Source organism: Notolepis coatsorum (assembly GCF_963971535.1).
Source record: "Notolepis coatsorum genome assembly, chromosome: 12".
Taxonomy (NCBI): domain Eukaryota; kingdom Metazoa; phylum Chordata; class Actinopteri; order Aulopiformes; family Paralepididae; genus Notolepis; species Notolepis coatsorum.
In genome coordinates, this window is record NC_140176.1 from 122,555,728 (window position 1) to 122,580,601 (window position 24,874).

Sequence of the window (24,874 nt, forward strand, 5' to 3'; positions counted from 1 at the left end):
ACTCTACACTACATGACTCTACATGACACTACACTACATGACTCTACACTACATGACTCTACACTACATGACTCTACATGACTCTACACTACATGACTCTACACTACATGACTCTGCACTACATGACTCTACACTACATGACTCTACACAACGCTACTCTACACTACATGACTCTACACTACATGACTCTACATGACTCTACACTACATGACACTACATGACTCTACACTACATGACACTACATGACTCTACACTACATGACTCTACATGACTCTACACTACATGACTCTACACTACATGACTCTACTCTACATGACTCTACTCTACATGACTCTACACTACTCTACACTACTCTACACTACATGACTCTACACTACATGACTCTACACTACATGACTCTACACTACATGACTCTACTCTACATGACTACACTACATGACTCTACACTACATGACGCTACACTACATGACGCTACACTACATGACTCTACACTACATGACTCTACACTACTCTACACTACACTACTCTACACTACATGACTCTACACTACATGACTCTACACTACTCTACTCTACATGACTCTACACTACATGACTCTACACTACATGACTCTACACTACTCTACATGACTCTACACTACATGACTCTACACTACATGACTCTACACTACATGACTCTACACTACTCTACACTACATGACTCTACACTACATGACTCTACACTACATGACTCTACACTACATGACTCTACACTACATGACTACACTACATGACTCTACACTACATGACTCTACTCTACATGACTCTACACTACATGACTCTACACTACATGACTCTACTCTACATGACTCTACACTACATGACTCTACACTACATGACTCTACACTACATGACTACACTACATGACTCTACACTACATGACTACACTACATGACTCTACATGACTCTACACTACATGACTCTACACTACATGACTCTACTCTACATGACTCTACACTACATGACTCTACACTACATGACTCTACTCTACATGACTCTACACTACATGACTCTACACTACATGACTCTACACTACATGACTCTACACTACATGACTCTACACTACATGACTCTACATGACTCTACTCTACACTACTCTACTCTACATGACTCTACACTACATGACTCTGCACTACATGACTCTACTCTACATGACTCTACTCTACATGACTCTACACTACATGACTCTACTCTACATGACTCTACATGACTCTACTCTACACTACTCTACTCTACATGACTCTACTCTACATGACTCTACACTACATGACTCTGCACTACATGACTCTACTCTACATGACTCTACATGACTCTACTCTACATGACTCTACTCTACATGACTCTACACTACATGACTCTACTCTACATGACTCTACATGACTCTACACTACATGACTCTACTCTACATGACTCTACACTACATGACTCTACATGACTCTACACTACATGACTCTACACTACACTACACTACATGACTCTACACTACATGACTCTACATGACTCTACACTACATGACTCTACACTACATGACTCTACACTACATGACTCTACACTACATGACTCTACACTACATGACTCTACACTACATGACTCTACACTACATGACTCTACACTACATGACTCTACACTACATGACTCTACACTACACTACACTACATGACTCTACACTACATGACTCTACACTACATGACTCTACACTACATGACTCTACACTACATGACACTACACTACATGACTCTACACTACATGACTCTACACTACATGACTCTACTCTACATGACTCTACATGACTCTACTCTACATGACTCTACTCTACATGACTCTACACTACATGACTCTACTCTACATGACTCTACACTACATGACTCTACACTACACTACACTACATGACTCTACACTACATGACTCTACACTACACTACACTACATGACTCTACACTACATGACACTACACTACATGACTCTACACTACATGACTCTACACTACATGACTCTACACTACTCTACATGACTCTACACTACATGACTCTACACTACATGACTCTACACTACATGACTCTACACTACACTACATGACTCTACATGACTCTACATGACTCTACACTACACTACACTACTCTACACTACATGACTCTACACTACATGACTACACTACATGACTCTACACTACATGACTACACTACATGACTCTACACTACATGACTGCACTACATGACTCTACACTACATGACTCTACACTACATGACTCTACACTACACGACTCTACACTACATGACTCTACACTACATGACATGACTCTACACTACATGACTACACTACATGACTCTACACTACATGACTCTACACTACATGACTCTACACTACATGACTCTACTCTACATGACTCTACATGACTCTACACTACATGACTCTACTCTACATGACTCTACATGACTCTACACTACATGACATGACTCTACACTACATGACTACACTACATGACTCTACACTACATGACTCTACACTACATGACTCTACACTACATGACTCTACACTACACGACTCTACACTACATGACTCTACACTACATGACATGACTCTACACTACATGACTACACTACATGACTCTACACTACATGACATGACTCTACACTACATGACTACACTACATGACTCTACACTACATGACTCTACACTACATGACTCTACTCTACATGACTCTACATGACTCTACACTACATGACTCTACTCTACATGACTCTACACTACATGATGCTACACAACACTACTCTACACTACATGATGCTACACAACACTACTCTACACTACATGATGCTACACAACGCTACTCTACACTACATGATGCTACACAACACTACTCTACACTACATGATGCTACACAACACTACTCTACACTACACAACGCTACACAACACTACTCTACACTACACAACGCTACACAACACTACTCTACACTGCATGATGCTACACAACACTACTCTACACTACATGATGCTACACAACACTACTCTACACTACACGATGCTACACAACACTACTCTACACTACACGATGCTACACAACACTACTCTACACTACATGATGCTACACAACTAGGGATGTCCCGATCGCCTTTTTTTGCTTCCGATCCGATCCCGATCATGTGATTTTAAATATCTATCGATCCGATCGTTTCCGATCCGATCTTTCACATTAGTAATCAATTTTGACGCATTTTTGTCAGAAACTGGCAGAGCGAGACAAGCCCATCTGTTGCCTATAATAGTCCGGGGCGCGAGAGCGGAGGCTTTTGTTATTACATTCACCCTGAGAAATGTGCTTCTGCTTCATATGAGAAATATTAAAAGTTTCAATATATGTTTGCACATTAGTATACATTCAGTGTTCGACTTACGTAATGGTCCATTCTGGTCTGAAACGCTGACGATAATCCTCAGTCACGTAACGTTATCCTCCAGTTGAAAAGTTAGTCTGAAAACTTCGCCTCCAGCCTGCTGCTTCATGAGTTTTTCCTCCACGCGGAATCTCCTCCTTGCAAACATTGCAACTGGCTTGACTTTCTATTTTAAAATGCTTAGTTCCAAACCTCTGACATTAAGTCTAGCTGCTCAAGTCAGTGGATATTAACCGTGTTTCGGGAGCGACGTGTTGTTGTTGTGATGTGGTCGCGTGTAGCGTGTAGCGTCTAAATTAAAGGGAATGTTTGTTGCAACGGTGAAAATTAAAGGGTGTTTGTTGTGGATAATTATTCTGCTCTGTGTGACAATAAATACATTAATGGTGATATATTATATGTAATTTAAAACTAAGGCCTCCGTATGAGTTTAAGACGTGGACATGGTCATGTTTGTTGAATAAAAATTTTCTTTTTTTGACTGCCGATTTTTATTATTATTTTTTCCCGATCCCCGATACTCTGAAAAGCACGTGATCGACGCCGATTCCGATCACGTGATCGGATCGGGACATCCCTATACACAACACTACTCTACACTACACAATGCTACACAACACTACTCTACACTACATGATGCTACACAACACTACTCTACACTACACAACACTACTCTACACTACATGATGCTACACAACACTACTCTACACTACATGATGCTACACAACACTACTCTACACTACACAATGCTACACAACACTACTCTACACTACACAACGCTACACAACACTACTCTACACTACATGATGCTACACAACACTACTCTACACTACACAACACTACTCTACACTACATGATGCTACACAACACTACTCTACACTACACAACACTACTCTACACTACATGATGCTACACAACACTACTCTACACTACATGATGCTACACAACACTACTCTACACTACACAACACTACTCTACACTACATGATGCTACACAACACTTTCTCTCTACCTCCCTGACCCTCCCTTCCTCCCCCTCTCTCTACCTGACCCTCCCTCCCTCCCCCTCTCTCTCTCTCTCTACCTGACCCTCCCTTCCTCCCCCTCTCTCTCTCTCTACCTGACCCTCCCTTCCTCCCTCTCTCTCTCTCTCTACCTGACCCTCCCTCCCTCCCCCTCTCTCTCTCTCCCTCCCTGACCCTCCCTCCCTCCCCCTCTCTCTCTCTCCATCAGCCTCTCGTTCTCCCAAACCAGAAGCTCCGCCACAGGACCTCCCCGCTGTGACTGGCCCCGCCTACCTGGACTCCTCCCCGCTCCTTGGCCCCACCCCTTTGTTCCCTGTTGATGGTGAGAGTTGGTGATGAAGAGTATGATTGGCTGTGTGACGTTTTTTAATGCCGATTATTGTCTTGCAAATAATTGCAATTAACGATTAAATAGTCTCTCAGCTTAAATGAAATTGTGCTCAGCTCCTACAGTCTGTTGCTTTGGTTACCAGATCACCGGATTAATCACCTGGTTACCAGATCACCGGATTAATCACCTGGTTACCAGATCACCGGATTAATCACCTGGTTACCAAATCACCGGATTAATCACCTGGTTACCAAATCACCGGATTAATCACCTGGTTACCAGATCACCGGATTAATCACCTGGTTACCAGATCACCGGATTAATCACCTGGTTACCAAATCACCTGGTTATCAAATCACCTGGTTATCAAATCACCTGGTTAATCACCTGGTTATCAAATCACCTGGTTATCAAATCACCTGGTTAATCACCTGGTTATCAAATCACCTGGTTATCAAATCACCTGGTTATCAAATCACCTGCTTAATCACCTGGTTATCAAATCACCTGGTTATCAAATCACCTGGTTAATCACCTGGTTATCAAATCACCTGGTTATCAAATCACCTGGTTATCAAATCACCAGGTTACCAAATCACCTGGTTATCAAATCACCTGGTTATCAGATCACCTGATTAATCACCTGGTTACCAAATCACCTGGTTATCAAATCACCTGGTTATCAAATCACCTGGTTACCAAATCACCTGGTTATCAAATCACCTGGTTATCAAATCACCTGGTTATCAAATCACCTGGTTATCAGATCACCTGGTTATCAGATCACCTGATTAATCACCTGGTTACCAAATCACCTGGTTATCAAATCACCTGGTTACCAAATCACCTGGTTATCAAATCACCTGGTTACCAAATCACCTGGTTATCAAATCACCTGGTTATCAAATCACCTGGTTATCAAATCACCAAGTTACTAAATTACCAGAAATAAGTGAGACACACATGATGCTCTACTGTGATAACTTGATTCTCTACTGCAGGGGTGGCCAACCCGTGGCTCGCGAGCCGCATGCGGCTCTTTGCCCGTTTTAATTTTTTTTTCTTTTTTTTTAATGTAGGACGTAGAATACACATTTAAATTTCTTTTTCAAATTGGCCATTTGTATGTTCTTGGTATCTGAATCTAGGGACATATATGGATCAGTGTCAGAAATAGTGTGTCTGTTACTAGGCTTGAGTAAATTGTAATGAACCAAAGGAGAATATCAATTCTATTTAAAAGAAAATATTATCTTTGACTGTGAATAACACCATGCTAAAATTGACCAGACCTGAACAATCTAAGCACATGAATAAAGGGAAGATGATTAAACAGAAGGTTTTGTAGATACAGTAATGAATTCTGCCATCTTTTTTATAATGTAAATTTCTCCACCATTTTTCATCGTATTGCAACACCGTTTTTTTTCAAGACGTTCACAGAAAGTTGAGAAACTAACTGCGTTCTGTTTTATGGCAATAACGTTCAGGTTTGTGGGAGATAATCCCAAAAAATAAGAGAAATAAAAAAGTAAATCCATAAATCAGATGATTGACAGGGGCTGGTGTGAGCTGGGTAGGGTAGTTTTTCTAAATTTGAAAGCCCTGAGTCTCTTCCTTCAAAAGACTATACTCACTTTTGGCTGTGCCACTTCCTCCTGTCAATATGCGCCGGTTTCTGACTCAATGCCCTGAGATTTCTATAATCTTATATTTCACTAATAACAGTTAAAATAATTGGTAAACAAACGTAATGCTGAAAATATACACTTTTACTGTATATATCTCGGGCTTAAGAGGTTAACCCTGTGAGGCCCAAATTAAAAAGACATTAGCAACTTCAGAGGCCAGAGGGTGGGACATATAAACACGTTTACTATCAAATAGCATTGTGAGGCTGAACAACAGGACCAATTGACTATGTGCTTAACATTTTTTAAATAAACATAATTTTTTTAAATGGCTAAAAGTGATTTTGTAATTTTGCAACCGTGGGTCTCACATGGTACTTTTAACCCTGTGAGGCCCAAATAAAAAAGACATTAGCAACTTCAGAGGCCAGAGGGTGAGACCTATAAACACATGAAGGGTGCCGTGACTGAAATAAAAGGTTGAGAAACGCTGGTATAATGGTGTGGCTCTTTGTGGTACCACAGTCATTTTTGTGGCTCTTAGTCTCTGACTGGTTGGCCACCCCTGCTCTACTGTGATAACTTGGTGCTCTACTGTGATAACTTGGTGCTCTACTGTGATAACTTGGTGCTCTACTGTGATAACTTGATGCTCTACTGTGATAACTTGATGCTCTACTGTGATAACTTGATGCTCTACTGTGATAACTTGATGCTCTACTGTGATAACTTGATGCTCTACTGTGATAACTTGATGCTCTACTGTGATAACTTGGTGCTCTACTGTGATAACTTGATGCTCTACTGTGATAACTTGATGCTCTACTGTGATAACTTGATGCTCTACTGTGATAACTTGATGCTCTACTGTGATAACTTGGTGCTCTACTGTGATAACTTGGTGCTCTACTGTGATAACTTGATGCTCTACTGTGATAACTTGGTGCTCTACTGTGATAACTTGGGTGAAACGCGGTGCCCAGAACAAACACTATTCTGCAGAGTATGATAATACGAGTATGAATCTGTCCTCAGTCGACAGCCCAGGTCTCAATCCCCTCTCCATCCTCTTCTCCCCCACAAGTGAACGAGATCCTGGGAGCAGCCTCTAAGGAGAGGATGGAGAGCCTGACTGGCCCACAAGAAGCCAAGGGCACCAAGGGTGAGTGTTGTAGTGTTTCAGCCTGAAGGAACCTGCCAGCACAGCAATGAGATGTACAATCTCACTTAGACTAATAATAATAATAATAATAATAATAATAATAATAATAATAATAATAATAATAATAATAATAATAATAATAATAATAATAACAATAATAATAATAATAATAATAATAATAATAATAATAATAATAATAATAATAATAATAATACACTTTATCCTTTCAGATGTACAATCTCACTTAGACTAATAATAATAATAATAATAATAATAATAATAATAATAATAATAATAATAATAATAATAATAACAATAATAATAATAATAATAATAATAATAATAATAATAATAATAATAATAATAATACACTTTATCCTTTCAGATGTACAATCTCACTTAGACTAATAATAATAATAATAATAATAATAATAATAATAATAATAATAATAATAATAATAATAATAATAATACACTTTATCCTTTCAGATGTACAATCTCACTTAGACTAATAATAATAATAATAATAATAATAATAATAATACACTTTATCCTTTCAGATGTACAATCTCACTTAGACTAATAATAATAATAATAATAATAATAATAATAATAATAATAATAATAATAATAATAATAATAATACACTTTATCCTTTCAGATGTACAATCTCACTTAGACTAATAATAATAATAATAATAATAATAATAATAATAATAATAATAATAATACACTTTATCCTTTCAGCTGTACAATCTCACTTAGAATAATAATAATAATAATAATCAAGTTCTTTAATAGTTGTCATACAGAAGTACAGAATACTTTCATACAAAATGCTTCTTACTGTTACGCTCCAGAGACTGTGCTAGACAAGATAGTATCAAATAACATAATAACATAATATAGCATGAATTTAGAAGAAGAAAATGAGGTCACAGTGTTCGGTATAGACATATGTACAATGTTCTGAGTTACCATATAATATACAATACACAATACTATGCAGTGTACTAATGTACAGTACTATCTAGTGCAAAGCAGAAATGGGATGAGGTACAATTTTAGGTACAATTTACAGTAAGGTGTACGAGTTGTAGTGCAATCCTTCATCCATAAATATAAAGTGTGGGGAGTGGGTGCTACAGTGTGTTTGTTTAAAGTGGGTGTGTGCTATAAGTGTGTGGAGTGGGTGCTACAGTGTGTTTGTTTAAAGTGAGTGTGTGCGTGTGGATGTGTGTGCTATGTGCGTTTGGTGGTTGTTGTTGTGTAGTGTTCATTCATTGTTCGTTTAGCAGCCTGATGGCCTGGGGATAGAAGCTTCTTCTGAGTCTTTCTGTGCTCGCCTTGAGACTCCTGTATCGCTTGCCTGACCGCAGCAGTTCAAAGAGGCAGTTGTTCGGGTGACTGGAGTCTTTAATGATTCTCTTAGCCTTGCCCTTGCAACGCTTGTAGTAAATGTTCTGGAGGGTGGGGAGCCCCCCTCCAATTGTGCGTTCGGCTGAACGTGTCACTCTTTGTAGTCTGCTTTGGTCTTGTGCAGTGCTATTCCCAAACCAGGAGGTGATGTTGCCGGTCAAGATGCTCTCTATTGTACATGAGTAGAAGTTCTTAAGGATCTTCTGGCTGACTTGGAACTTCCTTAGGCGCCTGAGGAAGTAGAGGCGTTGTCGTGCCTTCTTCACAACACTGTTAATGTGTGTGGTCCATGTCAAGTCCTCGGATATGTAGGCTCCGAGGTACTTAAAGCTGTTGACTCTCTCAACCGGTGCCCCGTCGATGCTGAGGGGGCTGTAGTCCTTGACCCCCGACCTCCTGAAGTCCACAATCATCTCCTTTGTTTTGCTGACGTTCAGGGAGAGGCTGTTTTCCTGGCACCATCCCGCCAGGACCTTGACCTCTTCCAGGTAGGCCCTCTCGTCGTTGGCAGAGATCAGGCCCACCACCACTGTGTCGTCAGCAAATTTGACGATTGTATTGCTACTCCGCTGAGCCACACAGTCGTGTGTGTACAGGGAGTAGAGGAGGGGACTCAGAACACAGCCCTGGGGGGCCCCTATGTTGAGGGTGATGGATGAGGAGGTGCAGTTGCCTGCTCTCACCACCTGGGGTCTGCCAGTCAGGAAGTCCAAGACCCACTGGCAGAGGTCATAGCCCAAGCCCAGGTCCCTGAGCTTGGCTATGAGTATGGAGGGGACTATGGTATTGAATGCCGAGCTGTAGTCGATGAATAGCATTCTCACATAGTTCCCCTGCCTCTTGTCCAGGTGTGATGCTGCTGTGTGCAGCACATGGGATATGGCGTCCTCCGTGGACCTGTTGGGGCGGTATGCAAATTGCAGGGGGTCCATGTTGATGGGGAGGGAGGAGCAGATGTAGCCCTTTACTAGCTTCTCGAAGCACTTCATGGCTATGGAGGTGAGAGCTACAGGGCGGTAGTCGTTGAGGCAAGCAGGCTTGGATTTTTTGGGTACAGGGATAATAGTGGACTTCTTCAGGCAGGTGGGGATGACAGCCTGTTCTAAGGACAGGTTAAATATGTCAGTGAATACTGGGGCCAGTTGGTCGGCACAGACTTTTAGGACGCGGCCGGGGATGCCGTCTGGACCTGCTGCCTTCCTGATATTCACTTTTTTAAAGGTCCGCCTCACCTCATGCTCTGTTACCCTGAACACTGCGCCTCCATCAGCAGCCGACCCCCCCCCCCCCCCCATTGCCGAGGCTTGTGAGCTGGTGTTGTTATTACCAGCATCAAACCTCGCATAGAAGGTATTGAGGTCATTTGCTAAGGAGATGTCACTGTTCAGTTTGAGGGAGGCGCCTTTGTAGTCTGTCATCGTTTTGAGCCCCTGCCACATAGCTCTAGAGTCAGCTTGTTCAAACTGGAGTTCAATTTTATCCCTGTAGCGTCGTTTGGCCTCTGACACAGTCCTCCTTACGTTGTATCGCGCCACCTTGTGGTCATTCATGTTGCCTGCCTCTAGGCCGTCGTTGTATGCTTTGGTGCGCTCTCTCAGAGCTTCACGGACGGATTTGTCTACCCAGGGTTTTTGATTTGGGTAAACTTTCATTTTGGTAGTGGGGATTGTTTCTTTCACCCTAGTACAAACATAGTCCAGCACTGTCTCCGTGTAGGCATTAATGTTATCTGTGTCGCGGAACACATTCCAGTCTGTGTTGTGAAACACTGACCGGATCGTATCCTCTGAATAATAATAATAATAATAATAATAATAATAATAATAATAATAATAATAATAATAATAATAATAATAATAATAATAATAATAATAATAATAATAATACACTATCCTTTCAGATGTACAATCTCACTTAGACTAATAATAATAATAATAATAATAATAATAATAATAATAATAATAATAATAATAATAATAATAATAATACACTTTATCCTTTCAGATGTACAATCTCACTTAGACTAATAATAATAATAATAATAATAATAATAATAATAATAATAATACACTTTATCCTTTCAGATGTACAATCTCACTTAGACTAATAATAATAATAATAATAATAATAATAATAATAATAATAATAATAATAATAATAATAATAATAATAATAATACACTTTATCCTTTCAGATGTACAATCTCACTTAGACTAATAATAATAATAATAATAATAATAATACACTTTATCCTTTCAGCTGTACAATCTCACTTAGAATAATAATAATAATAATACACTTTATCCTTTCAGATGTACAATCTCACTTAGACTAATAATAATAATAATAATAATAATAATAATAATAATAATAATAATAATAATAATAATACACTTTATCCTTTCAGATGTACAATCTCACTTAGACTAATAATAATAATAATAATAATAATAATAATAATACACTTTATCCTTTCAGATGTACAATCTCACTTAGACTAATAATAATAATAATAATAATAATAATAATAATAATAATAATAATAATACACTTTATCCTTTCAGATGTACAATCTCACTTAGACTAATAATAATAATAATACACTTTATCCTTTCAGATGTACAATCTCACTTAGACTAATAATAATAATAATAATAATAAACTTTATCCTTTCAGATGTACAATCTCACTTAGAATAATAATAATAATAATAATAATAATAATAATAATAATAATAATAATAATAACAATACACTTTATCCTTTCAGATGTACAATCTCACTTAGACTAATAATAATAATAACAATAATACACTTTATCCTTTCAGATGTACAATCTCACTTAGACTAATAATAATAATAATAATAATAATACACTTTATCCTTTCAGATGTACAATCTCACTTAGACTAATAATAATAATAATACACTTTATCCTTTCAGAGGTACAATCTCACTTAGACTAATAATAATAATAATAATAATAATAATAATAATAATAATACACTTTATCCTTTCAGATGTACAATCTCACTTAGAATAATAATAATAATACACTTTATCCTTTCAGATGTACAATCTCACTTAGACTAATAATAATAATAATAATAATAATAATAATAATAATAATAATAATAATAATACACTTTATCCTTTCAGATGTACAATCTCACTTAGAATAATAATAATAATACACTTTATCCTTTCAGATGTACAATCTCACTTAGACTAATAATAATAATAATAATAATAATAATAATAATAATAATAATAATAATAATAATAATAATAATAATACACTTTATCCTTTCAGATGTACAATCTCACTTAGACTAATAATAATAATAATAATACACTTTATCCTTTCAGATGTACAATCTCACTTAGACTAATAATAATAATAATACACTTTATCCTTTCAGATGTACAATCTCACTTAGACTAATAATAATAATAATAATAATAATATTAATAATAATAATAATACACTTTATCCTTTCAGATGTACAATCTCACTTAGACTAATAATAATAATAATAATAATAATAATAATAATAATAATAATAATAATAATACACTTTATCCTTTCAGATGTACAATCTCACTTAGACTAATAATAATAATAATAATAAACTTTATCCTTTCAGATGTACAATCTCACTTAGACTAATAATAATAATAATAATAATAATAATAATAATAATAATAATAATAATAATAATAATAATAATAATAATAATAATAATACACTTTATCCTTTCAGATGTACAATCTCACTTAGACTAATAATAATAATAATAATAATAATAATAATAATAATAATAATAATAATAATAATACACTTTATCCTTTCAGATGTACAATCTCACTTAGACTAATAATAATAATAATAATAATAATACACTTTATCCTTTCAGATGTACAATCTCACTTAGACTAATAATAATAATAATAATAATAATAATAATAATAATAATAATAATAATAATAATAATAATAATAATAATAATAATACACTTTATCCTTTCAGATGTACAATCTCACTTAGACTAATAATAATAATAATAATAATAATAATAATAATAATAATAATAATAATAATAATAATACACTTTATCCTTTCAGATGTACAATCTCACTTAGACTAATAATAATAATAATAAACTTTATCCTTTCAGATGTACAATCTCACTTAGAATAATAATAATAATAATAACAATACACTTTATCCTTTCAGATGTACAATCTCACTTAGACTAATCATAATAATAATACACTTTATCCTTTCAGATGTACAATCTCACTTAGACTAATAATAATAATAATAATAATAATAATAATAATAATAATAATAATAATAATAATAATAATAATAATAATAATAATACACTTTATCCTTTCAGATGTACAATCTCACTTAGACTAATAATAATAATAATAATAATAATAATAATAATAATAATAATAATAATAATAATAATAATAATACACTTTATCCTTTCAGATGTACAATCTCACTTAGACTAATAATAATAATAATAATACACTTTATCCTTTCAGATGTACAATCTCACTTAGACTAATAATAATAATAATAATAATACACTTTATCCTTTCAGATGTACAATCTCACTTAGACTAATAATAATAATAATAATAATAATAATAATAATAATAATAATAATAATAATAATAATAATAATAATAATAATACACTTTATCCTTTCAGATGTACAATCTCACTTAGACTAATAATAATAATAATAATAATAATAATAATAATAATAATAATACACTTTATCCTTTCAGATGTACAATCTCACTTAGACTAATAATAATAATACACTTTATCCTTTCAGATGTACAATCTCACTTAGACTAATAATAATAATAATAAACTTTATCCTTTCAGATGTACAATCTCACTTAGACTAATAATAATAATAATAATAATAATAATAATAATAATAATAATAATAATAATACACTTTATCCTTTCAGATGTACAATCTCACTTAGACTAATAATAATAATAATAATAATAATAATAATAATAATACACTTTATCCTTTCAGATGTACAATCTCACTTAGACTAATAATAATAATAATAATACACTTTATCCTTTCAGATGTACAATCTCACTTAGACTAATAATAATAATAATAAACTTTATCCTTTCAGATGTACAATCTCACTTAGACTAATAATAATAATAATAATAATAATAATAATAATAATAATAATAATAATAATAATAATAATAATAATACACTTTATCCTTTCAGATGTACAATCTCACTTAGACTAATAATAATAATAATAATAATAATAATAATAATAATAATAATACACTTTATCCTTTCAGATGTACAATCTCACTTAGACTAATAATAATAATAATAATACACTTTATCCTTTCAGATGTACAATCTCACTTAGACTAATAATAATAATAATAATAATAATACACTTTATCCTTTCAGATGTACAATCTCACTTAGACTAATAATAATAATAATAATAATAATAATACACTTTATCCTTTCAGATGTACAATCTCACTTAGACTAATAATAATAATAATAATAATAATAATAATAATAATAATAATAATAATAATAATAATAATAATAATAATAATAATACACTTTATCCTTTCAGATGTACAATCTCACTTAGACTAATAATAATAATAATAATAATAATAATAATAATACACTTTATCCTTTCAGATGTACAATCTCAATTAGACTAATAATAATAATAATAAACTTTATCCTTTCAGATGTACAATCTCACTTAGAATAATAATAATAATAATAATAACAATACACTTTATCCTTTCAGATGTACAATCTCACTTAGACTAATCATAATAATAATACACTTTATCCTTTCAGATGTACAATCTCACTTAGACTAATAATAATAATAATAATAATAATAATAATAATAATAATAATAATAATAATACACTTTATCCTTTCAGATGTACAATCTCACTTAGACTAATAATAATACACTTTATCCTTTCAGAGGTACAATCTCACTTAGACTAATAATAATAATAATAATAATAATAATAATAATAATAATAATAATAATAATAATAATAATAATACACTTTATCCTTTCAGATGTACAATCTCACTTAGAATAATAATAATACACTTTATCCTTTCAGATGTACAATCTCACTTAGAATAATAATAATACACTTTATCCTTTCAGAGGTACAATCTCACTTAGACTAATAATAATAATAATAATAATAATAATAATAATAATAATACACTTTATCCTTTCAGATGTACAATCTCACTTAGAATAATAATACACTTTATCCTTTCAGCTGTACAATCTCACTTATAATAATAATAATAATAATAATAATAATACACTTCATCCTTTCAGATGTACAATCTCACTTAGAATAATAATAATAATACACTTTATCCGTTCAGATGTACAATCTCACTTAGAATAATAATAATACACGTTATCCTTTCAGATGTACAATCTCACTTAGAATAATAATAATAATAATAATACACTTTATCCTTTCAGCTGTACAATCTCACTTAGACTAATAATAATAATAATAATAATAATACACTTTATCTTTTCAGATGTACAATCTCACTTAGAATAATAATAATACACTTTATCCTTTCAGATGTACAATCTCACTTAGAATAATAATAATAATAATACACTTTATCCTTTCAGATGTACAATCTCACGTAGAATAATAATAATAATAATAATAATAATAATAATAATAATATACTTTATCCCTTCAGATGTACAATCTCACTTATAATAATAATAATAATAATACACTTTATCCTTTCAGATGTACAATCTCACTTAGAATAATAATACACTTTATCCTTTCAGCTGTACAATCTCACTTAGAATAATAATAATAATAATAATACACTTCATCCTTTCAGATGTACAATCTCACTTAGAATAATAATAATACACTTTATCCTTTCAGATGTACAATCTCACTTAGAATAATAATAATAATAATAATAATAATAATAATAATAATAATAATAATAATAATAATAATAATAATAATACACTTTATCCTTTCAGATGTACAATCTCACTTAGAATAATAATAATAATACTCTCTCTCTCTCCATTTATATCACTCTCTCTCCATCTCTCTCAATCTCTCTCCGCATCTCTCTCTCTTTCTCTATGTCTCCGTCTCTCTCTATCTCTCTATCTCCCTCCATCTATATCACTCTCTCTCTCCATCTCTCTCCACATCTCTTTCTCTCCATCTCTCTCTTTCTTTCTCTCTGTCTCTCTCTGTCTCTCTCTCTCTCTCTCTCTCTCTCTCTCTCTCTCTCTCTCTCTCTCTCTCTCTCTCTCTCAGCTCCATCAGTACAGCAGAGATCCCAGTTGGACGAGTTGCGGAAATTTGGCAAAGAGTTCCGGGTAAGGGTAAGGGTTCGGGTCAGTCCACGATAACACCATTCATTATTCATTGTCTTATTAATGTTAATGATACAATACAAATACACATACACTTACAGCTGAACAGCCCATTGTTTTGTCAAAACAATCATAAAATAGAGCCTAAAACAGCTGAGTCATATTCAGATTTGACAACTTGTACATCTTCACAAAGAGAGAATGTTTTTATTTTATTTTATCACAGACTAAGGGCTAGATCCACAAAGAATGGATTGCACGGAGCAAGTTGCACCCTTACTTACAATTCATTATGAATTGAAAATGGGGGACCCTGATGTAAACAAGACGGAAGTCTTTCAAGGGTACTACGACTATGCTTGCACCGCATGGTACCAAAGCACCTCACAGGCGTTAAAAACAAGCTTACAAACATCACAAAACAAACTGGTCAGACTACTGCTTGACCTTACTCCTAGAACCCACCTCACCCCTGCCTACTTTGACTACCTAGGATGGCTTAGAGTAGACGACAGAGTACAGCAACTTGCAATGGGCCTGGTCTACAAGATACACTATACGACTAAGGTACCCATGTACATGTCAAAATACTTCCCAAAGGTCAGTGAATACCACGACCACAACACCAGAGGAAGCTCAACAAATTATGTTAAACCCAGATTCGGCTCAAACAAGGGACTAAACACGTTTCGCAATTATGCCACATCAATGTGGAACGCCCTACCCAAAGCTGTAAAGGAATCTGAATCACTACCCACATTCAAAACTGCTCTAAAAGAGCACCTACGGGAGGCTGCAATTCGAAACTGGCCACCGTAAATGTCCAAACCCCCCCACCCCCACCTAATAGACAGTCTCCTCCCCACCGTATGTATATATTCTCTGTCAGGATCTATGGGTAACAGTACTGTATATTTGCATATCGTATATGTCACAAATGTAACAGTACTATATACCTGTTTGTCATCTATGTCCCCATGCCATAAATGTCATGATGTCATATATGTTGTGTATGTCATAAATGTCACTATGAATTGAAAATGGGGGACCCTGATGTAAACAAGACAAACGTCTTTCTCTGGTCTGCATCCCCTTAACAATTGTGTGTATTGAGCCGTACTGTATTGTACCCATTCTGCAATCTGTTAATACAATTTTCATTCAATCAATCAATCTGCACAGTGATTGATTGAATGCACACTTAATTTAACAGATTGCAGAATGGGTACAATACAGTACGGCTCAATACACACAATTGTTAAGGGGATGCAGACCAGAGAGAGACTTTCGTCTTGTTTACATCAGGGTCCCCCATTTTCAATTCATCATGAATTGTAAGTAAGGGTGCAACTTGCTCCGTGCAATCCATTCTTTGTGGATCTAGCCCTAAATCTTTCTTGTCCTCTTCACACAGCTACAGTCCAGCTCCTCCCCTTCAGCTAGCCCCGCCTCCTCAGAGCCTCCTCAGCTTAGCCCCACCCCTGCTGACTTCCCTGGCACCGCCCCCTCCCAAGACCTCACCGCCCCCAGCCCCACCCCTACGACGGCAGTGGCAGGGCCGGACGGGCACTCTCCCGGGACGCCCCAGCCCTCCAGGACCCCTGGGAGTGAGGACCCCAGGCCAGAGGGCCCGCCTGTGGCTGTAGTGTAAGTGTGTGTAGATACTGAAGCTGACATCAGAGCATGAACATGACGGTATATCACAACATGAACGTGATACGCATCTATAAGATATAAAGTCAGTCTGTTAATCCTTCTTGCTACACGATCTATAAGATATAAAGTCAGTCTGTTAATCCTTCTTGCTACACAATCTATAAGATATAAAGTCATTCTGTTAATCCTTCTTGCTACACAATCTATAAGATATAAAGTCAGTCTGTTAATCCTTCTTGCTACACGATCTATAAGATATAAAGTCAGTCTGTTATCCTTCTTGCTACACGATCTATAAGATATAAAGTCAGTCTGTTAATCCTTCTTGCTACACGATCTATAAGATATAAAGTCAGTCTGTTAATCCTTCTTGCTACACGATCTATAAGATATAAAGTCAGTCTGTTATCCTTCTTGCTACACGATCTATAAGATATAAAGTCAGTCTGTTATCCTTCTTGCTACACGATCTATAAGATATAAAGTCAGTCTGTTAATCATTCTTGCTACACGATCTATAAGATATAAAGTCAGTCTGTTAATCCTTCTTGCTACACGATCTATAAGATATAAAGTCATTCTGTTAATCCTTCTTGCTACACGATCTATAAGATATAAAGTCAGTCTGTTATCCTTCTTGCTACACTATCTATAAGATATAAAGTCAGTCTGTTATCCTTCTTGCTACACGATCTATAAGATATAAAGTCAGTCTGTTAATCCTTCTTGCTACACAATCTATAAGATATAAAGTCAGTCCGTTATCCTTCTTGCTACACGATCTATAAGATATAAAGTCAGTCTGTTATCCTTCTTGCTACACGATCTATAAGATATAAAGTCAGTCTGTTATCCTTCTTGCTACACGATCTATAAGATATAAAGTCAGTCTGTTAATCCTTCTTGCTACACGATCTATAAGATATAAAGTCAGTCCGTTATCCTTCTTGCTACACGATCTATAAGATATAAAGTCAGTCTGTTAATCCTTTTTGCTACACGATCTATAAGATATAAAGTCAGTCTGTTAATCCTTCTTGCTACACGATCTATAAGATATAAAGTCAGTCTGTTAATCCTTTTTGCTACACGATCTATAAGATATAAAGTCAGTCTGTTAATCCTTCTTGCTACACAATCTATAAGATATAAAGTCAGTCTGTTAAGCCTTCTTGCTACACGATCTATAAGCATCTGGAAAAGCAAACGGGAAAGCGGAGACTGGATACATGAGTGCGAGTAATGTGGGTTAACAGTGGGTTAACAGTGGTTTAATTGTCTAATTCCTTCACAGGCCGGTGAGGAACTCTACGCTGAACCCCAACGCCAAGGAGTTCCTGCCTGTTAGAGGACCCCCTGTCCTGGTGAGACACACACACCCATATAATGTGTCCTAACTAAGCAGTGTTGTAGTTCTCCAGTCTCAGACTTGACTGCATTTTTACTCTGGCAAAGAGGACTCTGAATTCTATTTAAAATAATAAAAGCCCAATGTTTCAGTATGTGTTCACAGCCCTATGACTCAACAAACGCATGTTTTATGATGGGGGAAAGTAGTGTGGGAGGCTCACACTACTTTCCCCAGTTCCCTCCCTCCTGTTAAACTAAACATAGGGAGGTGGTTGGTTCTCCGGTGTGTTGGTAGCAGAGTCAACTCTCGGGTTGAGGCCGGGCTTGACCCCGTCTGCCCGAGAGTGTGCCCCGCATCTTTCATGACGTCTGCCAATTGTGTCGGCCTCTCCTTTGAACCTCGACCCCGCTGGAGGGGTCAGGTTTGTTGAGGTCATGACATGGTGCACAGCATACCGAACACCCCTTCCGCCGGGTACTGTTCTCACAGTAGACCCCTTAGGCGCCTGTCTAGTCCGCAGTGCTCCAGGCACAGGTCGAGTTCTGGCCTGTTGCCTGGATTGAGGGATCGACCCCATTGGGGGTTGTCTCCCCGGTGCGCCGTCTGGCCCCACAGTATTGTGGGGGGGTAGCCTCTTGGGGCTTACGGCCATGCCAACATGGGCACGCCCGATCTTGTCAGATCTCGGAAACTAAGCAGGTTCGACCCTGGTTAGTTCTTGGATGGGGGACCCCCTGGGAATACCAGGTGCAGTAAGCTAGAGTGCTTCAGAGCGGCGTGCCAAGGGGGGAAGGGCCTGCTCTTGATTTGGGCCCTGTCCGATACGCTGGCGATGTGGGGGGTGGTGTCACCAGTGACCGTCTGGTGGGGTCCCGATGCTACGGCATCGTTGGCCTCACCGGGCCCCCTTTTTGGGGGGGTCCTGGTCCTCAGGTTGTTCCTGGGGCTGGGTCCTCCTCCACGCTCCGCTGCTACAGCCTTGCCACGGGGTTGGTTTCTTGACCTTCGACCCTGTGATGTTGGGGGCTGTGACAGGGGTGTTTTGCTTCCCGTCCGTTCCCTAGTGGCATGTGGGATGCACGCCTGAGTGGTCGCGGGTCCTTCTGTGAAGGTAAGTCCCACGGTCTGCTCACCCTGTGCGTTGAGGTGCTAAACCCTCTTCGCACAGTCGGATCCGATTCCCTCCTGTCCTCCTCTAGGGGGGTCCAGGGGGCTCGGGTCCTCCCCTGTTCTGATAGTTGTGGGGGGCCTCAGCGGGTACATTTGTCGAGCTTCCGCTCTGCTCAGCTCCTGTGTTCCAATAGAGCAGAGCGTAAGCTATACGATCTATAACGTAAGGTTATTCTATAACCCCAGTTATATGAGTAGCGAGCGCTCTGCTCTGACTCACTGAGGGCCCCGTGGTCTTCGCCTTGGGTGGTGAAAGACTTGGGAAGGAGCTGTTGGTGTGGCCACGACCCCGCTTATGTAGAGGAGCGGATGTGGGTGTGGCCAGGCGGATGGGTGTGTACATGTGGAGAAAATTATTCATTATTAAACTGGATAAAGGGATAGTTCCACTACGAGCAGAGCGCTCGCTATACTCGTATAACTATGGTTATAGAATAACCGTATGTTCAACATAGTCTGGTGGAAACGCACCTTATCGTCCATAATCATCATCCATATAATCCATTTTGTCTTCTTCATAATATCCAATAGTTCAATGTCTCTAAGACTAAGGACATGATAACTGACTTCAGACACAACCCCGATCATCAAGCCTGTGTAGCTAGTGTAATTCACGATGAGGACGTCCAGACTGTTGAATCCTACAAATACCTGGGAACTGTGTTTGACTGTAAACTGAAGTTCAACTTAAATACAGAGTCCATTGTTAGAAAAGGTCAGCAGAGGATCTACCTGCTGAGAAAGCTGAACTCTTTTAATGTTAGTGCGAAGATCCTGAGCACTTTTTATAGTTCTTTTATTAAAAGCCTCTTAACTTTTTCTTTTATCTGCTGGTTCAGTGGCCTGTCTATTAAAGATAGGAACAGCCTACATAGTGAAAGTGTGCTCCAAAATAATTGGAGTAAAACAGAGAGACCTATGTTCTCTCTGGACGGACCAGGTGGTCAAGATGGGGACGAGCATCACTAATCAACCCCTCCACGCTCTGTCTCAGCGGTTTTCACTGTTGCCTTCTGGCCGCCGTTATGACGTCCCACCAAGTAGGACCAACCGCTACGCCAAATCTTTTGTCCCCTCGGCTATCAGACTTTTAAACACAGACAGTAGTCATTTAAGTAGCCTTTTACACTTAGTTGTCTGTTTTTACTTTTACTGGATTGTGTATTGCATGGAATGTTGTTTGTTGCCGTGCTGTCATTGAGATGTTTTTGTTGTTTGTTGTTGTTTTTGTTACTCGTGAAGCTACAAATATGAATTGCCCCACGCATCTGCTGCTCTCTCCCTACTAGTCTCTAGTGCTGTGGGTGCTGTGGGGCGGCCCACTGCTGCTCTCTCCCTACTAGTCTCTAGTGCTGTGGGTGCTGTGGGGCGGCTCACTGCTGCTCTCTCCCTACTAGTCTCTAGTGCTGTGGGTGCTGTGGGCCGGCCCACTGCTGCTCTCTCCCTACTAGTCTCTAGTGCTGTGGGTGCTGTGGGGCGGCCCACTGCTGCTCTCTCCCTACTAGTCTCTAGTGCTGTGGGTGCTGTGGGGCGGCTCACTGCTGCTCTCTCCCTACTAGTCTCCAGTGCTGTGGGTGCTGTGGGGCGGCCCACACTGCTGCTCTCTCCCTACTAGTCTCTAGTGCTGTGGGTGCTGTGGGGCGGCTCACTGCTGCTCTCTCCCTACTAGTCTCTAGTGCTGTGGGTGCTGTGGGGCGGCCCACTGCTGCTCTCTCCCTACTAGTCTCTAGTGCTGTGGGTGCTGTGGGGCGGCCCACTGCTGCTCTCTCCCTACTAGTCTCTAGTGCTGTGGGTGCTGTGGGCCGGCCCACACTGCTGCTCTCTCTCTACTAGTCTCTAGTGCTGTGGGTGCTGTGGGGCGGCCCACTGCTGCTCTCTCCCTACTAGTCTCTAGTGCTGTGGGTGCTGTGGGGCGGCCCACTGCTGCTCTCTCCCTACTAGTCTCTAGTGCTGTGGGTGCTGTGGGCCGGCCCACACTGCTGCTCTCTCTCTACTAGTCTCTAGTGCGTTGGGTGCTGTGGGCCGGCCCACACTAAGCTGGTCCATGTATGTTCATAAGGTAGGCGATATTGCCACCTGGCGGGATTCAATCGTCATTGCAGGTCCAATCCACACTCACAAGGCCCGCCGCACGAGTGCTTAGTATGAGAACATCGGGAAAAAAAGGAAAAGGGAACTAAAAACGAGATATCTTGTTTTTGCTGCTGAATGAGTTAAAAGTGCTTGATTTTTGAAAGTTTTGTTCATCTATGATAAACATTTCTGAATCAAGAAATACTACTATTTTTTTTTAAAGTGTAACTAATTGTCGGAAACTGGTTTTAAGCCATAAATATTGGATCAGATTTATTTTTCTTCTATAAAACAGCATTTAAAGGCCAACTTGCAGGTTGTATTTTTGTTCAATAAACAATGTGACTAGGCCAACGCTGACTTTCATTTCATTTTAATCCATGGTTCATAGCGTGCGTGTGTCATGACGTCACATCAGGTGCAGGGCAGTGAGGGGCTCTGAGAGTCACAGGCAGGTAGTGGCAGGAAGCAGAGAGCCTTGCTACTACTAGCCGAGGAGCTAGTCTCTGTTTCACCTAACACTATTGCTCCGTGATCATAGCCATTCATCTCTAAAGCTAACCACTATTTGTAAAAGCCACAACCACGTTACCATATTTGTAATAATGTAAATCATTGTGTCGTTGTACATATTGTGTGTATATAACGTTAGTAGCTAAGTTAGCTAACCTAGCTTAGCTTAGCTTGGTAGCCAGCATTCTCGAAACTCCTAACAATGCCCGATTTAAAATGGTTCTCTCCTCTTTGTATACCTTTGTCCTCACAAGTATTCTGCCAGGGAACTTATGGACACGACAATAGTAGTAGTTATAAGGTGTTTGAGCTTGTAACGTTAACGTTAGTTAGCTAATAGCTATCGTGGTAGCCCGTTTCGTGACTGTGATGCACCGAGTGGGCTACTATTGTGCTATCAACATGCCGCAACGTGTAGCTTGCTAGCCGGCATGATTCGTGCAGTGCTTTGCCCCACAGGTCTGAGAAGAGGACCTGCACATTTTACTCGTTCCCCAAACTCCTCTACATGCCCGATCTAAAATGGTTCACGACAGTAGCCATAATGCTAACGTTAGCGGGGTAACGTTAGCCAGAGCCATATAGCCAGTAGTACTATGACCCGGACGGGCATAAGGCATAAGTTGCCTGAAGTGACGTCACGGCCCTGCTAGCGTCTTATAAGCTTTTAGATTTGCTCCATGCATGTTATTCGTGCGTGGACCTTTTTAACCCTTTCTGAGTGGCATTTACGGCGTCAAATGGAAAAAAAATTATGAAATTAGATACCAATGATGTAAACTACCCATAACTGAAGAGTAGGGTTTAACCTGCAAGTTGGCCTTTAAAAGTGAATTGTATCCTTTTAAATGCCCTTTTAAAATGAAAAATAGTGCTTAGAAAAGTACTTGAAAGTCCTTGAATTTCATTTAGCAATGCCTGTGGGAAGTCATACTGTGTTGTCAGCTTCAGTTTGTTTACCTCAACTGTTTCTTATCTGGTGCAGCAGAAGCCGGCTCCAGCCCCCACCCCCCCACGCCACGCCACGCCCAGCCCGGCCCCCACCCCCCCACGCCACGCCACGCCCAGCCCGGCCCCCACCCCCCCACGCCACGCCACGCCCAGCCCTTCCATGATGCTGCCTCCCCTGCCGGGCGGGGCCGGGGCCCTCTACAGCAACCCCCCGGGGCCCTACCTCTCCTACATCTCCCCCATCCCCATCCAGGGCCACTCCATCCAGGTACACTCCACTGAGACCAGGACACACATGGTGTGGTAGTGAGGGGATGGGGATGATTTAGATAACATTATATTAGATCAGATCAGATTATATTAGAGTATATCAGATTACATCAAATCAGAGTAGAGTAGGGGGCGGCTAGGTGGTGCAGTGGGCAAGGCGCTCACCACCAATGCAGGAGACACTGGGTTCGAGCCCAGCTCTCCGCATTGCTATCAGCTTGGCTGGTCGTTCATACTAATACAATTGGCCGTATTAGGGGGTGGGAAGCTGATGGGTGGGGATCGGATGTTGTGGACAGCGACTCCTACAGGTCGGTTGGTGGTGGGGGCGGTGTGCCCTCCAAACGCAGACCCCCGACGCTGAGAGATCGCGCTGTGCAGGTGAAAAGATGCGACTGCTGCTTCCTCGAGTACCGGAGGGGACACGTGATGCAA

The 24,874-nt window shown here is 38.3% G+C and overlaps 1 protein-coding gene across 1 annotated transcript in view; it reads left to right on the forward strand.

Annotated features, from left to right (window-relative positions):
• The window catches only part of LOC311238037 (ataxin-2-like protein), an 89,556-nt gene that overhangs the window by 49,789 nt on the left and 14,893 nt on the right, over nucleotides 1–24,874 (forward strand). The window contains exons 6-11 of the mRNA XM_084326001.1: nucleotides 4,664–4,777; nucleotides 7,502–7,579; nucleotides 16,397–16,458; nucleotides 17,870–18,102; nucleotides 19,406–19,475; nucleotides 24,204–24,437. Coding sequence (XP_084182127.1) covers nucleotides 4,664–4,777; nucleotides 7,502–7,579; nucleotides 16,397–16,458; nucleotides 17,870–18,102; nucleotides 19,406–19,475; nucleotides 24,204–24,437 — 791 coding nt within the window. The remainder of the gene's footprint in view (nucleotides 1–4,663; nucleotides 4,778–7,501; nucleotides 7,580–16,396; nucleotides 16,459–17,869; nucleotides 18,103–19,405; nucleotides 19,476–24,203; nucleotides 24,438–24,874) is intronic.